Here is a 16,030-nt window from a genome sequence, read left to right on the forward strand (position 1 = left end):
GTGCTCCTTGCCCGCTAATATGATGAACTTAGAAGCGAGTTTTTGGGCCTATTCCGGGTTGCTCGGGGTTTGGATCTGAGGACTCAATTTTGGTTCGGAATATTGTTCTTCGCTTCAATTGTTTGCATGACTTGACATATATGTACTTTGAGAATAAATTTACTTTGAACTTTGAAGTGAATAGTTTACCCATCAGAGAATTTTGGTCACAGTTATGGTAGAACCAAAGCTGCTGCCAGATATCCAGCTCATTATTTATTTAGTATAGATAGTCAATCACATAAATGGCTCTCACCTTCTCCAAATTTGTGAGGTACAGGACTTGACCAAGTTTCTTCTGCAATTGTGACGTGGCCACAGCTTTGTCATTGAGGAGCTTCATTTGATTTTGTTCCACCTGACAAACACACAACAGTGGCTTTTCTTGGCTTTTATAAACATTATATTTCTCACTGGTAGATTTATATATTACCCAATATATTGTATTATATACTGCACACATTTCTATGTATAAATTACTTTTACCTAGATGACAGATGCATTATGTTACAGTTCTGGGAAGTGTTGTTGAACAGACCTAGGATGCAAGCATACATTTCTCTGAAAAAGGCACATAGGTAGGGTGGCCCGAAATGTTAACTGTTTATTTCCCTTCAAAGAAGCTGCCTGACTTGCTGAGTTTCTCCTGCATTTTGTGTGTGTTCCTCAAGATTTCCATTATCTGCAGAATCACTTGTGTTTATGGCATGTTTGCCTTCATCAGGCAGAGTACAAGAGTTGAGATGTCATGCTATTGTATAAAACCTTGGTTAGATCTCACATTGTGTATTGTATATGCTTGCTTTCATTGACCAAGGCATAGAGTAAGGGAGTTGGGACATTACAGTTGTACAAATCATTGGAAAGGCTCGATAATTGTGTGCAGTTCTGATCACCACACTAAAGGAAGGATGTGATTAAGCTAGAGAGGATGCAGAAAAGATGTACAAGGATGCTGTCTGGACTGGGGGTAGGGGTACCTGAGTTATAAAGAAAGGTTGGATAGGTTGGGACTGTTCATTGGAGCAAAGGAGGCTGAATGTTTTATAAAATTATGAGGGCGGTAGGGAAGGCACAGTCTCTTTTCCAGTGCAATTTAGTCCAAAACTAGTTTTAAGGTGAGAGGGAAATGATTTAAGGGAGCTTTGAGGGGCAGTTTTCACATAGAGGGTGGTGGTTAAATGAAATAAGCTGCCAGCAGAAGTGGTAAAGGCAGATACAATTACAATTTTCATCCATGCACGAGCACAAGGATAAGAAAAGTTTAGAAGGATATTGGCCAAAGGAAGGAAAATGGAATTAGCTAACAGGGCATCATGGTAATATGGGCTAAAGAGCCTGTTTCTGTGCTGTATAACCCTATGAATAAATACAAGTATTATACAGATACCTTGTCAGGAAAATAAAAGAACTTACTGGTTATCAGATGTTAGACTTCTTTGGATTTGTAATCAGTGCAAAACTTAGCTTTCCTGCACTTGCCTGTGCTGGGTGCAGCAGGCCTTTGCATTTGTCTTGAAGTAACCCATCCAAAATTAGACTATTTCTAAATGGAGTCTAAATTAATAACTTACATAACTCTCTTTTTATGCTAGATGCAATGTGCAATTTAATTTTAAGTTCTTTTTTCAACTTGTTTTTGGACAGCCATGGTGACAGCCTCCATATTGACAGAAAATGCAGGCTAGTGCTCTAGTGCAAGCTTACTTTGGGTGTCCCACTAATTGTGGAGATCACTGAAACTCCTCTGCCAATCACTGGACCATTAATTACTTGTAAAAACCCTAGAAACATAAGCAACTTATGACACAGAAGTTCAATTCAGCCCATCACATCCATGTTAAAAACACAGAACACTCCACATAGTACAGACCCATCGGGCCACGATTTTGTGCCGACCTTATAATCTGTTCTAAGATCAATCTAACACCTCCTTCTTATAGAACATAGATTATGTTAAATGATCAAAAAGCTACCCTTACTAAAGGCATCTTCCAGCACTCTTTAAGCACCCTCTGGGATCTCTATGAATGTGATGAGGGTTTCTAACTCCACTAAACTTTCAGGGAATAGTACCCAGTAACTGTACTGTGCTTACTGTATAAAGTTAACAGTAAAAAAAAAGGCTGGTCTATCCACATGACCAAACCCACTGTTTTTGCCCCACATTTCTGCCATCCAATGTTAACATCTTGTTCAACTCCCTTCTCCCTCAAGTGCCTATCTATGTTATAATGTACTTAAATCAAATAAATGCAAGTTTCTTCTTTCCTTTTCACACTTATTCTCCAGCACAAGTTGAAGCAAATCTGCCTGTAATATTTCCAGCTTCATACCTCATGTGGTTCGATGATATGAAGAAGCGGAACACTTGGTTTGGGATCACCTGGAAGACGCAGTTGAAAACGTTCAGTTGCCATGGCTAACTCATCAATAGCAGAAACACGATCACGCAGTGTCATCCAATATTCATGCATCAACTACAAACACAAAAGAAAATAAGTACTTAAGGAAGCCGTCTAAGGATAGACGTCTATTTTCAATTGAGATATATCAGTTATCCACAGTACCTCTTTCTACTCTACACATACATATTTATATAGTTTCACATTTGCACATAGACCTGTACTACAGAATCACAGCAGAGAGTCCATTCAGTTCAATATCTATGTTGGCCTTTTTATCAAAATAATTATTTATTCAAAATAATTTATAATTCTTTTGCATTATAATTCAGAAGAATTACATTAGAGAATTATATTTATAAATCTTCTCCCTTCTTTTGCAGTCCTGATGAAGGGTCTCAGCGCAAAATGTAGACTCTTTATTCATTTCCATAGATGCTGCCTGACCTGCTGAGTTCATTCAGTATTCTATGTGTGTTGCTCTGGATTTCCAGCACCTGCAGAATCTTGTGTTCATAACTTTCTCTACTTACAAATTCTACTTTTACCATTATGTCTAATGTATCATTGTATATTCTAGAATTTCTCATTTTAAACTAGTAAAATGAGCTCCAGTTTCTTAATTAAACCTTCTCTTTTAGTGTCCTCTTCGCAAATCTTTTCTGTAATGTCTCCATGCCACTAGTATCTCCACAGCCCCTTTTGCTACAGAGTGCAAAAATATTTTATATCAAAAGAAATATTCTCAAGAAAATCTTTGAGGGAATTTATTCATTGCCTTATTGTTAGTTCTTGTTTGCTGATTGCTTATTGATTGCTTCTGCACTTAATCCGATAGCTCTTTTGGCTTGGATAGGTGCTGTAAGAAGCACACACAAGAGATCTACTTCATTGTTAGCCTGCATAATTAATGAAGAATTCCAGGATAAAACACTGAGCAGCAGAGAGTTGCAAGCAGACTGCTATGTTGCAGCCTGAGGAATAACTCAAGTGGAGAAATGACTGAGCCAAAGAGTAAGCCTTCAGTCCCTGGTGCTGATGGCCTTTCCAATATAAAACTTCCCTTTATATTCCTCCTAACAAGATTCTTTATTTCATTCCCTTTTAAGCTAAGCATTAATCTTGACCGCAATACCCACATAAGGTGAAGTGCATTGTCTAATGAACCCAAGTTTAAAAACTTTCCTACTTTCTTTGCCTATGCACCGATGCTCCACTCTCTCCCCTTATCAGACTTCTTCTTCTTCAGCCGTTTACCTTTTCCACCCATCACCTTCCAGCTTCTCACTTCATCCCCACCTCCCCCACCCATCCACTCTCTTTCTCCCTCATCTAGTTTCACATATCACCTGCCAGCTTGTATTCCTTCCCTCTCCTTCACCTTCTTCTTCTAGCTTCTCTGATGAAGGATCTCAACCTGAAACATCAAGTGTTTATTCCCCTCCATAGATGCTGCCTGACTTGCTGAGTTTCTCCAGCATTTTGTATGTGTTACTCCTTTTACTGTGCTGGCTGTTTACCTCTCAGTGCTAAGCCTCTCCTTTTACTTTTCATCTGCCCTGCATCCTCTCACAGGCTTTTGGAGCAACATTCACCCCACCTCACTTCTGACAATAGTGAGATTATCTCTCCTAGTTCCTAACTTCCTCATCCTGTTAGCTGTGATCTACACGATAATGGCTCTCCTTGGTGGTCAGTGACACAAGAAAGTTCAGGTAGGGTAAAACTCTGTCAGGAAGTTTACTGCGATGACTGTTATATAACCTATACCCCATTTCAAGAGAGTGTTGGCCTTCTGATGAAGATATTAGTGTTTCTGCACAGTCATGACAGTCACTCAGAGTTCACTGCCTTCCTAACAATCTCAAAGCAACTTTCATTTTTTCCCAGTTCTTCCAGGATCATTAATATGTATTGTAAATCAAAAAGAACCTCTGAACGTTCCCAAAACCTACTGAATCCATAACAATCCAAATAAAAAACTATTTTGTTTTCACATTTTTTGGATTCCTTTCATCAATGAACATTTAAAATAGAGCTGGTTAGTTCCTCATCAGGCCATTCCTATGAGGAACTCCTATAATATGATATACCTTATATTCCTTTTTCCAAGCTTCAAACAGTTCCATGAAGTTGTTTCCTTCTTCTATTAGCAAGGTATCAATACGGTGTGCTTTTCCAAAGGCTAGGATGGCTTTTAAAGCACGTTCAGTCTCACTCACAGCCCACAATCCCCGGCTAGTGGTGGGTAAACGATCATCTATCAGACCTTCCTCATCTTCAATCATCTCTTCAAAGATTGCTTTTTGACCTTTAACACTGGAGAATACAGATCAAGCTTTAGTTTTCCCAAAAACATTCTCTCTTCTAAAAGGTGGTAGAATCACCCGCTTAAGTTTAGTCACACAGAGGACAAAGAAAGATTACTACTTTTTGGCAACACACACAAAATGCTCGAGGAACTCAGCGGGCCAGGCAGCATCTATGGAAGAGAGTACATTTGACATTTTGGGCCGAGCCCAGTTCCTCCAACATTTTGTGTGTGTGTTTGATTTCCAGCATCTGCAGATTTTCTCTTGTTTGTAACTGGATTACTACTTTTTAACCAGTTAAAACTACGGGATATTTAAATTTCATCCAATCACATTTTTCAATGGCTTCCGTTCTCCAGGTGGGGCCTCACCAACAATTGTCACAAATGTTCCATGTCTAAATTCCAATCTCTTGCAATGAAGGCAAATGTAATTCGCCTTTCTAACTACTGGCTGCACACCTATATGCTTTTTGTGATTCACAGACAAAAATACCCAGGTCTCTCACTACTTCATGCACTTGCAATTTCTCTCCTTTAAAATATAGCCTGCCTTTTGATTTCTTTTGACAGAAGTTTATGTAAGGTAGAGGGCAAGAGACTGGTTAGGAAAGCAGGGTATTAAATAAATCTGGGAACAACGATGTTTTTGCTTGGCGATTCAGCTGCAAATGGGCTGGGACAAGGCTGATGATATTAGAGAGGTGGAGGTAAATAGCCTTGGTGAGTTACAGGGTTATGAGTGGAAGCTCAACTCAGTATCATAAAGGATATTAAAACTGTGAATGCAGGCAGTACCCGGATTATGAAAGGGTTACATTTCTGAGGAGTGCCGGGATGCCAATTTCTCCACAAGTCAGAAGTATCTGTAGTAACCCAAATGATACTACTCTACCTACACTTGCTATCTGTGCAAATTGCTGTTAACATATCATCCTCGCTGACAATCAACACTGGCACACCTCAGGGGTGTGTGCTTAGCCCACTGCTCGCCTCTCTATATATACATGACTGTATGGCTAGGCATAGCTCAAAGACCATCTATAAATTTGCTGACGATACAACCATTGTTGGTAGAATCTCAGGTAGTGACGAGAGGCCGTACAGGAGTGAGATATGCCAACTAGTGAAGTGATGCTGCAGCAACAACCTGGCACTTAACGTCAGTAAGACGAAAGAGCTGATTGCGGACTTCAGGAAGGGTAAGATGAAGGAACACATACCAATCCTCACAGAGGGATCAGAAGTGGAGAGAGTGAGCAATTTCAAGTTCCTGTGTGTCAAGATCTCTGAAGATCTAACCTGGTCCCAACATATTGATGCAGTTATAAAGAAGGCAAGATGGCAGCTATACTTTATTAGGAGTTTGAAGAGATTTGGTATGTCAACAAATACACTCAAAAACTTCTATAGTTGTACCATGGAGAGCATTCTGACAGGCTGCATCACTGTCTGGTATGGAGGGGCTACTGCACAGGACTGAAAGAAGCTGCAAAAGGTTGTAAATGTAGTCAGCTCCATCTTGGCACTAGCTTACAAAGTACCCAGGACATCTTCAGGGAGCCGTGTCTCAGAAAGGTAGCTTCCATTATTAAGGACCTCCAGCACCTAGGGCATGCCCTTTTCTCACTGTTACCATTAGGTAGGAAGTACAGAAGCCTGAAGGTACAGAAGCCTGACTCAGCGATTCAGGAACAGCTTCTTTCCCTCTGCCATCCGATTCCTAAATGGACATTGAATCTTTGGACACTACCTCATTTTTCTTTAATATAGTCTTTCTGTTTTTGCATGTTTTTAAAAATCTATTCAATATACGCATACTGTAATTGATTTACTTTATTATTATTTTTATTTTATTTTATTTTTGTTATTTTTTTTTCTCTGCTGGATTATGTATTGGATTGAACTGCTGCTGCTAAGTTAACAAATTTCACATCACATGCCGATGATAATAAACTTGATTCTGATTCTGTAATTCCTTCATTTTCAAAAATAATATCCTTAACAGTACCCAAAGGATAAGATTAGCATAATTTGTCACATGTAGATCGAAACGTAAAGTGTGAAATGCGTTGTTTGCAACAATCAACAACACAATCCAAAGACGTGCTGGGAGCAGGCTGTGAGTGTTGCCACACTTCCGGTGCCAACACTGCATGCCCACAATTTACTCACCATAACCCATATGTCTTTGGAATATGAGAAGAAACCAGAACACCCACAGGAAATGTACACGATTATGGGGAGAACATGCAAACTCCTACTTTCAAACAGCCAGGTATTGAACCTCGATTACAGGTCACTGACACTGTAAAGCATTACCCTGTTACTCTACCTGACAATTCAAAACTGACTCAAAACTGAATTAGTTGAACATATATTGCATGAAGTCTTTAATGAATAACATGAAATATTTAATTATTATTAACTAGAAAAACATTTTAAAAACTAGATGGGGGAATTTATGTAAAGGATTTACATGATTCAGGTCATTTGAGCAAAAATTACTTTACACCCTATGCAAACAACAGGAATTCTGCAGATGCTGGAAATTCAAGCAACACACATCAAAGTTGCTGGTGAACGCAGCAGGCCAGGCAGCATCTGTAGGAAGAGGTGCAGTCGACGTTTCCGGCCGAGACCCTTCGTCAGGACTAAAGGTCCCTTAAGGACTAAGAGACCCTTCGTTAGTCCTGACCTGGCCTGCTGCGTTCACCAGCAACTTTGATGTGTGTTGCTTACACCCTATGCATCTTTGAACAGGTCCTGCAGTACTGAATCCTCAAAAGATGGGCAAACCCTTGAAGAATATTATTCCTGCCCGTTTAAATACTTGCCTGTGTGAAAAAAGCTTGGATTCATAATCTGTGAATAGTTCATCTGCCTTACAGAACTGGCAACTACAAAACAAAAGAATAATGAGAGATTTATTAGTAATTCATTTTGAATAGTTGATTAGCATTCAACATGAACAACTGCACAAGAAAAGATTTTCTTATTATCAGCAGTAACTCTCCAAATTAAACATCCCAGGAGGCCACAAACTTAAATACTATGGGTATGAGAGCAGGTCCATGTCTGAGTATTCTTTGGCAAGTTACCTCCTCTCCAGATTCCCCAAAGCCTTTCCCCATCTACAGGAGGGAGAATGGTTTGCTCAAGAAGCTATGGATAGTTTGAGAACAGTGATCTAGTTACCTTTTTCGCGATCAAACAGGCGACATTAATGACTGATCAGACCTGTTTGGCCGCTTTAGAATTTACATAAACACATGGTAGGATCTGGAGCTCCGGGAGAGATATTCAAAAGATTAAGATGTTAAATTGTGTTCAAAGTCTCTATTTTATCCATCTATTTATTTATTTATTGAGAGATACAGCGCTGAACGGGCTCTTCCAGTCCAATGAGCTGCACCACCCAGCAACCCACCTATCTAATACTAGCCTAATCACAGAACAATTTATAATCACTAATTGACCTAATAACTGGTACAACTTTGGAATGTGGGAGTAAACCAGAGCATCTAGAGGAAACCCATGGATTCACAGGGTGAACATACAAACTCCTTACAGATGGCACCAGAATTGAGTTTCAAACTTAAATGCCCTGAGCTGTGATAGCATTGCACCAAACACTATGCTACCGGGGCACCCCTTTAAGGAAAGAAAGATCAGAAATGTTGCAACTATTTGCAAGGGCCAGGAATAAGGTCATCAATTTAGTGGAAATTGGTCTTTCAGCAGTAGAAGGTAGGTCTCATTGACAAGGTGAGCTTGGAGAGTATCACAAGAAGGATGGGAGTTCAAGACTGGGGGAAGGAAGCAAGCTTAGAACCCTGGAACGAGGGCAAGAGAGGAGTGGCAGAGGCAGTAGATCAGATAGTCTCAATCTTTTTGACAATGAAGACCATGAGCTCCTAAAGTACCATTGGATGCAAGGGTAGAGAAGATGGTGACTTCAAATAGGAAATTTGCAGCACAGTAAAGAAATAAGAATGGTGGTCTTATCCTTGCATTTCAGATCGATCCTGGAATGGTGACTATTTTGGCTGATGAAAGCAGTACCCAATAACACCTAGTGGAGTCCAGCCTGATGAATGGCTCAAGAGGGAGTAATGGGTGTAATAGGGACAAGGGCATCACAGGTGAAGACAAGAGTACAGTGATCAGATAACTAGCATCAGGAATGTTCTGAAGGCTAAAAAGCCAAGATTTAAAAATATTGATTAAAGTGAATTAAAACTGTAAGGGTTTTTTTCAGGGATGGCTACAGAAGAAAGGATATAGAGAAGGGAAGGAGGCAGGGTGGGAGCAATACAAAGAGATCAGTGATAGCCATATGACGGGGACAATCTAAGTCTGCACAGCTGGTAAGATGGTAAGATGTAATTCACTTGCTACATTTTTGAAATCACCAACAAAATCCTGTGTGTAGAGGAATGTTAATGTAAGGAAATTCCAAATAAACAAAAAGTAAGAAAAATGACTGCTACTGCTATTGTTCTGTCTACATCACACATAACTGTTTTCAAGAGGGTAATTTAGTTGATGCATACTTAGGTATATAAATCTATAAACATACAATATGCATTCATAGAAACCTATGACAATAATAATTTTGAGTTTGTGGATAGAGGGGAAGCCTTTTAGGACCGAGATTAGGAAAAACTTCTTCACACAGAGAGTGGTGAATCTGTGGAATTCTCTACCACAGGAAACAGTTGAGGCCAGTTCATTGGCTATATTTGAGGGAGTTAGATATGGCCCTTGTGGCTACGGGGGTCAGGGGGTATGGAGGGAAGGCTGGGGCGGGGTTCTGAGTTGAATGATCAGCCATGATCATAATAAATGGCGGTGCAGGCTCGAAGGGCCGAATGGCCTACTCCTGCACCTATTTTCTATGTATGTTTCTATAATAGTTTGAATGTTGTTTTTAACCCCAATACCAATTCTAAATCTCATTTAACAAGCTACCTTATTTATGTCAGTTGTGAAAGAGTAAATAACTCTCTTATGTCTAAGTCAGGTATTGTGGGTTATTAGGTGTTCTAATCTATGCTGGCACTTCACAGATGGCCTTATCTTCACTTGTATGGACACAAAAAATTCAATTGTACTATTTTGAGAAAGAGCAGAAGACAATATTGTTAAAAGAGATTTTATGGCCTTTGTTTCATGGAAGCTTGTGGTGCAATGACTAGTTGCTCCTACCACCTGGCTACTGCTTATGGATTACAGCTCAGCATTCAACACTACCATGCCTTCAGTACTAATTAACAAGCTCCAAAACCTTGGCCTCCGTACCTCCCTTTGCAACTAGATCCTTGACTTCCTCATCAGGAGACAACAGTCAGCGTGGGTCAGAAATAGCATCTCCTCTTCACTACAATCAACAGTGGCACACCTCAAGGATGTGTGCTCAGCCCACTGTTCTACTCTCTGTACACTCATGACTGTGTGGCTAGGCACAGCTCAAACACCATCTATAAATTTGCCGATGACACAACTATCATTGGCAGAATTTCAGGTGGTGATGAGCAGGCATAAAGGAAATAGATCATAAATACAAGAAATTCTGCAGATCACAAGCACAGGAAAATCTGCAGGTGATGGAAATCCAAAGCAACACACACAAAATGCTGGAGGAACTCAGCAGGTTAGGTAGCATCTGTGGAAGGGAATAAACTGTCAACGTTGTGGGCTGAGACCATTCTTCAGGACTGGAAAGGAATGGGGAAGATGCCAGAATAAAAAGATGGGCATGGGGAAGAAGGATAGCAAGAAGGTGATAGGAGAGGCCAGGTGGGAATGAGAGGTAAAGGACTGGAGAGGAAGGAATCTGATAGAAGAGGACTGGACCATAGTAGAAGGGGAAGGAGGAGGGGACCCAATGACAGATGATAGGTAGGTGAGAAGTGGTAAGAGGGCAGAGTGGGGAATAGAGTGTAACACCCTGGGAAAGGTTTCACTGCAATCACTGCTGTTGCATGCCTGACACCGGAGTAAGGGTTTTTTTGGTTCGGCGGGGATAAAGGGAGAAGAGGTCATAGGACTCGACCCGGAGCGGGGCCATGGTCTGACAAAGCTCGGGGAGATCGAAGGAGGATCGGTGAAGGGTGAGCTCCAAATTGTGCACATTAGTCTGTTTCATTAAAATGGGCCCATCTCTATTTTCTGATTTTTCTTTTCTAACCCTTTAGTTAAATTAAGAGTTATAAAGCTAAGTCATTTAATTGTATGTGGTGTACTGTCCGTTATTTTGTGGTACTTATTTATAACAGGGTAACAAATCACGTAGCATCCACACAAACAGGGGGTCTCGGGGTGGGCTCGCACCTCAATCTCACATATTTGGCGGGGCAGAGATTGTCTTATGCAGACGACAGAACCAGAGTGTTTCAAGAAGAAGAAGGGAAGGGAAGGAATTTTTTTTTCCCTAGGAGAAATCAACATTCATGCCATCAGGTTGGTCGCTACCCAGATGGCATACAAGGTATTGCTCCTGCACCATGAGGGTGGCCTCATCATGGCACAAGAGGATCAGATTGATTGACTGGTATCACAACAACTTGCACTCAACTTCAGTAAGACCAAGAAATTGATTGTGGACTTCAGGAAGGGGAAGTCAAGGGAATACACACCAGTCCTCATTGACGGCTCAGCAGTAGATAGGATAAGCCGTTTCAAGTTCCGGGGTGTCAATATCTCCATATATCTACCCTGGGCCCAACATCTAGATGCAATTACAAAGAAGGCACCACAGCACCTATATTTCATTAAGAGGCTGAGGAGATTTGGTATGTCACCAAAGACTCTAGCAAATTTATATATATGTACCATGGACAGCATTTTAACTGGTTGCATCACCATCTCGTCTGCACAGGATCAGAAAAAGTTGCAGAAAGTTGCAAACTCAGCCAGTTCCATCATGGGCACTAGCCTTCCCAGCATCTTCAAAAGGACAGACCTCAAAAACAGCATCTGTCATTAAAAACCCTATTGCCTAGGACATGCCCTCTTCTCATTGCTACCATCAAGGAGGAGGTACAGGAGCCTGAAGACACACACTCAACATCTCGGTTAGAGCTTCTTCCCCTCTGCCATCAAATTTTGTACTACCTATGTTTTACTCTCCTTTTGCACGACTTATCTAATTTTTATATACTGTATATATTTTTTACAATAATTTATTGTTTTTATCATGTATTGCATGTATTATTGCCACTATAACAAATTTCACGACATATACCAGTGACATTAAACCTGATCCTGATTCACCTACCCATTGTTGCAACAGTCCCTCCACTTCAAGGATATTTCTATATTTCTTGCTTTAGTGTGTTTTGAAATGTTGTGAGGTGGTTAAAAGAAAGACATAAGCATGTTTCAACTTTGAGCTGAAGGACTTTAACAGTTATTTCGTTTCCTCTAAAAATTTTATTCTACATATAGGTAGAATTATATAAGTCATCCATATAAGGCAAACACATAAAAAGATGGCTGAGGACAGAAAAACAAAGCAGTGCTTTCCCTACAAACAAATAGACAACAATGGTGATTCCCAGAATAGAATGATACCCACTTGTTCAGGGGAAATCGAACTGGACGAAGATGGCACATCGTGGCAATTCGAATTTCTTCTTGAGATGGAGGCCCTACCAATTTCTTAATGGAATCCTGCACCGCCTTCTGGGATTTCTTCACCTCTTCAATTTGCATTGCCAGTAAATACTGAAGGCCTCTGCAGTCCCGGAACCTGGATGTCAAATTTAATTCTTAACACATACGTATAGTGGATTATATTTTTCAGTACACTTTTAAGTGACTGAAGTTATATCAAATTAGAGATTATGCTGTATTTTATTAGAATCACGTGGCAAATGAACAAACCATTTCAGCCCACAACGTGTGTGTGAAGCTTAGATAACTGTTTAAATATAGCTGATAAGTATACCATTTATAAATATTAATTAACAGTTACAAGTCACACTCAGAGGGATAGAGTTTAAGAGTCGCGATGTAATGATGCACCTCTATAAAACTCTGGTTAGGCCACACTTGGAGTACTGTGTCCAGTTCTGGTCACCTCACTATAGGAAGGATGTGGAAGCATTGGGAAGGGTACAGAGGAGATTTACCAGGATGCTGCCTGGTTTAGAAAGTATGCATTATGATCAGAGATTAAGGGAGCTAGGGCTTTACTCTTTTGGAGAGAAGGAGGATGAGAGGAGACATGATAGAGGTGTACAAGATAATAAGAGGAATAGATAGAGTGAATAGCCAGCGCCTCTTCCCCAGGGCACCACTGCTCAATACAAGAGGACATGGCTTTAAGGTAAGGGGTGGGAAGTTCAAGGAGGATATTAGAGGAAGGTTTTTTACTCAGAGAGTGGTTGGTGCGTGGAATGCACTGCCTGAGTCAGTGGTGGAAGCAGATACACTAGTGAAGTTTAAGAGAGTACTAGACAGGTATATGGAGGAATCTAAGGTGGGGGCTTAGATGGGAGGCAGGGTTTGAGGGTTGGCACAACATTGTGGGCCGAAGGGCCTGTACTGTGCTGTACTATTCTATGTTCTATGTTCAGTAGTTATGCTACGTTTACTGAAGGAAAACACATGAAAACATACAACAGATTTCCATGCATCATGGAGATAAGATTTCAGTACATGTGTTGCAGTTACTAGTTAAGTTCCAGTGGAATAGCTTGCAAAGTTTCACCATGGCTATTATTGAAGAATAAATTAGAAAAACTTTGGCGGATCAATTAGCACAGGTTGCGTCCATTAATTAGCCAAGTTTTGATTACTGGTTGGTAGAATTCCAGTGAATCAGCAAAATATTTATGTGAGTATTTGAGACATCTTGGGGTCTTTCAACAGAATTTACACTCTGTGGCAAACCTCCTACTGAACCATCTATTTACTGCAGAGAGAAAACAAAAACGGAGAAACACTCTTACTGAGAATTTGAAATTCATGGCCCTTTTGTCAAAATTTCCTCAATCAAAAAAGTTCAAAATCCAAAGTAAATTTATTATCAAACTACATACATGTCACTATATAATGAGATTCATTTTCTTGCAGGCATTCACAGTAAAAGAAAGAAATACAATAGAAAATCCCTTCCCACTAACTCCATCAAAATTTGCAAAAATATTGTATACACTGCAACAATCTAGTAAATCCAGATTGTTCACAATCTATCACAATCTCTAATCAAAAATTGAATGAGTCAACACTATTTTTTCAATACATCGGTGGAAGGAAATTAGAAGGGGGATCCATTAAAGACAGACAGTTTGATTCCAATATTTGCCAAAGAACCTGACTGTAAGAATATTATCAGCTACAAAACAGTGAAACACAATTGAATACTAACCTTGAGCATTACATTAACATTTTAACAGCTGGCATACAGATTTTAGCAAAAGCATGGAAGAAAGGGTACCAATCTAATTTACAAATATACTTACTTTTCAGACATGGAGAGCTTGCTGCTCTCTTGTTTATAGCTGGATGAGATTTCATTCTGCACCCTAATCACTAATTCTTCATCCAGACCAGCCTGCTGTATACATTCAATAATGCCCAGCCACCAAGGAGCTCCAGAATGAATCTACAAAGATGGAAGAGAATGGTATTTCAGTTTTTACGGTAATGGATAACTATTCATTCTTATTCTATAGCAATCAATAAACCTGAAACAAATATCATATGGTGTATACTAAATTTTAATTTAATTTATTTAGAATCTCAGCACAGTAAAGGCTCTCCCGGCCCAGAAAACCACCTATCTAGCCTAGCCTAATCACAAGACAATTTACAATGACCAATAAATTTACTAACTGGTGTGTCTTTGAACTGCAGAAGGAAACCACAGCACTCGGAGGAAACGCGTGTGGTTATGGGGATCACGTACAAACACCTTACAGATACCGCTGGAATTGAACTTCAAATTCTAATGCCCGAGCTGTAATGACATTGCGCTAACCGCTTCACTTCCGTCTAACAGGAGGCTGCTTGTAACTTACTAAAATAAGCAATTCAAGTTAAAGATGCAGATTATTACTTTACCCGTCTGTTATTTAATTTGTTTCTAGGCACCATCACCAGGGAAAACTACAGTACTGTTTAAGAGGACAGAGTCAGCAGTGGTACAGCAGACATACACTTATTACAAAATGGTGAAGGAAGGTCTACCTGGTTCAGCAGACAGGAACACTTACAAGGTACTGGACACAACTTATTTTACCCGGTGCTGTTGGACAGGGCAGTTCTGCTGTTATTGTTGAGCGCAGGCCTGTTTACCTGGTGCTGGACTAAGGGATTTTTCACCTAGTGATGCTGTGGAGTGTTATTTACCTTGCGCTGCAGTTCTTGAATATTCTGTTGAACTGGCTGTAAAGCTTGTTCTGCTGTCGAGACTTCCAAATCTGATTTGCTCATGTAGTGCTGTTTAAGTTGCTCAGCCTGTATATTTTGAGGCAAGAAATAAGACATTACATTTACACTAGCAAAGTAACTGGTTTGGAAATGATTTTATTATATCCACTGCTAGATGGTCCATTCAATTTTATCCTTATTCTGTTTCAAAGTAATGGTTCAGATGCCAATGAATGACTTGTTTAGCTATTTTACAGCATAGGTAAGAGTTACACAAAAGTCAAACCAGGCAACGATACCATATTTTCTCTTGTGAAGGACATTATTGAACTAGACAATAATTCAGTAGTATTGTAATTTAAGATGATAGCTTTTTTCAAAATTTCCAGATTACTTAAACTAAGTTCAAATTCCATTACTATTATTGTTGTACATGAACTCACATCTATGGATTGTCAGTCCAGGCTTTTAAGTTTCTAGCCAAAGACTACTGTATCATTGCATATTTTACAAATCACCTTATTAGGAAAACTATCAGAATCAGGTTTATTATCATTGTCTAAAAACGTGCAGTATATTCTTTTGCAGCAACAGTATAATGCAAAGACATAAATTTACTATGAATATCAAATAAAGTAAATAATACAAAAACAGGAATAATGAGGTCGTGTTCATAAAGTACTTATGTTGTCTTGTCACATGTTGTCTTGATAATAGGATTGTGATAAAGGAAATATAATAGTGAATAAATAGATGAGAAATAACTCAATTATTGATCCTAATTATATGCATAAATTCATTTTATACATTATATTATTAAATATTGTATATGTAGTATAAAATTATTACATTTATATTATATATGAAGTAAGTCTTATATGTTTTATATAAG

The 16,030-nt window shown here is 39.4% G+C and overlaps 1 protein-coding gene across 4 annotated transcripts in view; it reads right to left on the minus strand.

The window, feature by feature from the left end:
- shprh (SNF2 histone linker PHD RING helicase) overlaps positions 1-16,030 on the minus strand; it is a 70,663-nt gene that overhangs the window by 18,210 nt on the left and 36,423 nt on the right. For all 4 annotated transcript variants that reach the window (XR_011884878.1, XM_072250754.1, XM_072250753.1 and 1 more), the window contains exons 18-24: positions 15,118-15,225; positions 14,229-14,371; positions 12,338-12,511; positions 7,593-7,655; positions 4,538-4,763; positions 2,376-2,519; positions 296-397 (exon numbers count right to left, since the gene is read on the minus strand). Coding sequence is in view for 3 of the 4 variants with exons in the window: in XM_072250754.1 (XP_072106855.1) it covers positions 296-397; positions 2,376-2,519; positions 4,538-4,763; positions 7,593-7,655; positions 12,338-12,511; positions 14,229-14,371; positions 15,118-15,225 (960 nt within the window). In the remaining variant the exon portion in view is untranslated. The remainder of the gene's footprint in view (positions 1-295; positions 398-2,375; positions 2,520-4,537; positions 4,764-7,592; positions 7,656-12,337; positions 12,512-14,228; positions 14,372-15,117; positions 15,226-16,030) is intronic.

Source organism: Mobula birostris, chromosome 2, assembly GCF_030028105.1.
Source record: "Mobula birostris isolate sMobBir1 chromosome 2, sMobBir1.hap1, whole genome shotgun sequence".
NCBI lineage: Eukaryota > Metazoa > Chordata > Chondrichthyes > Myliobatiformes > Myliobatidae > Mobula > Mobula birostris.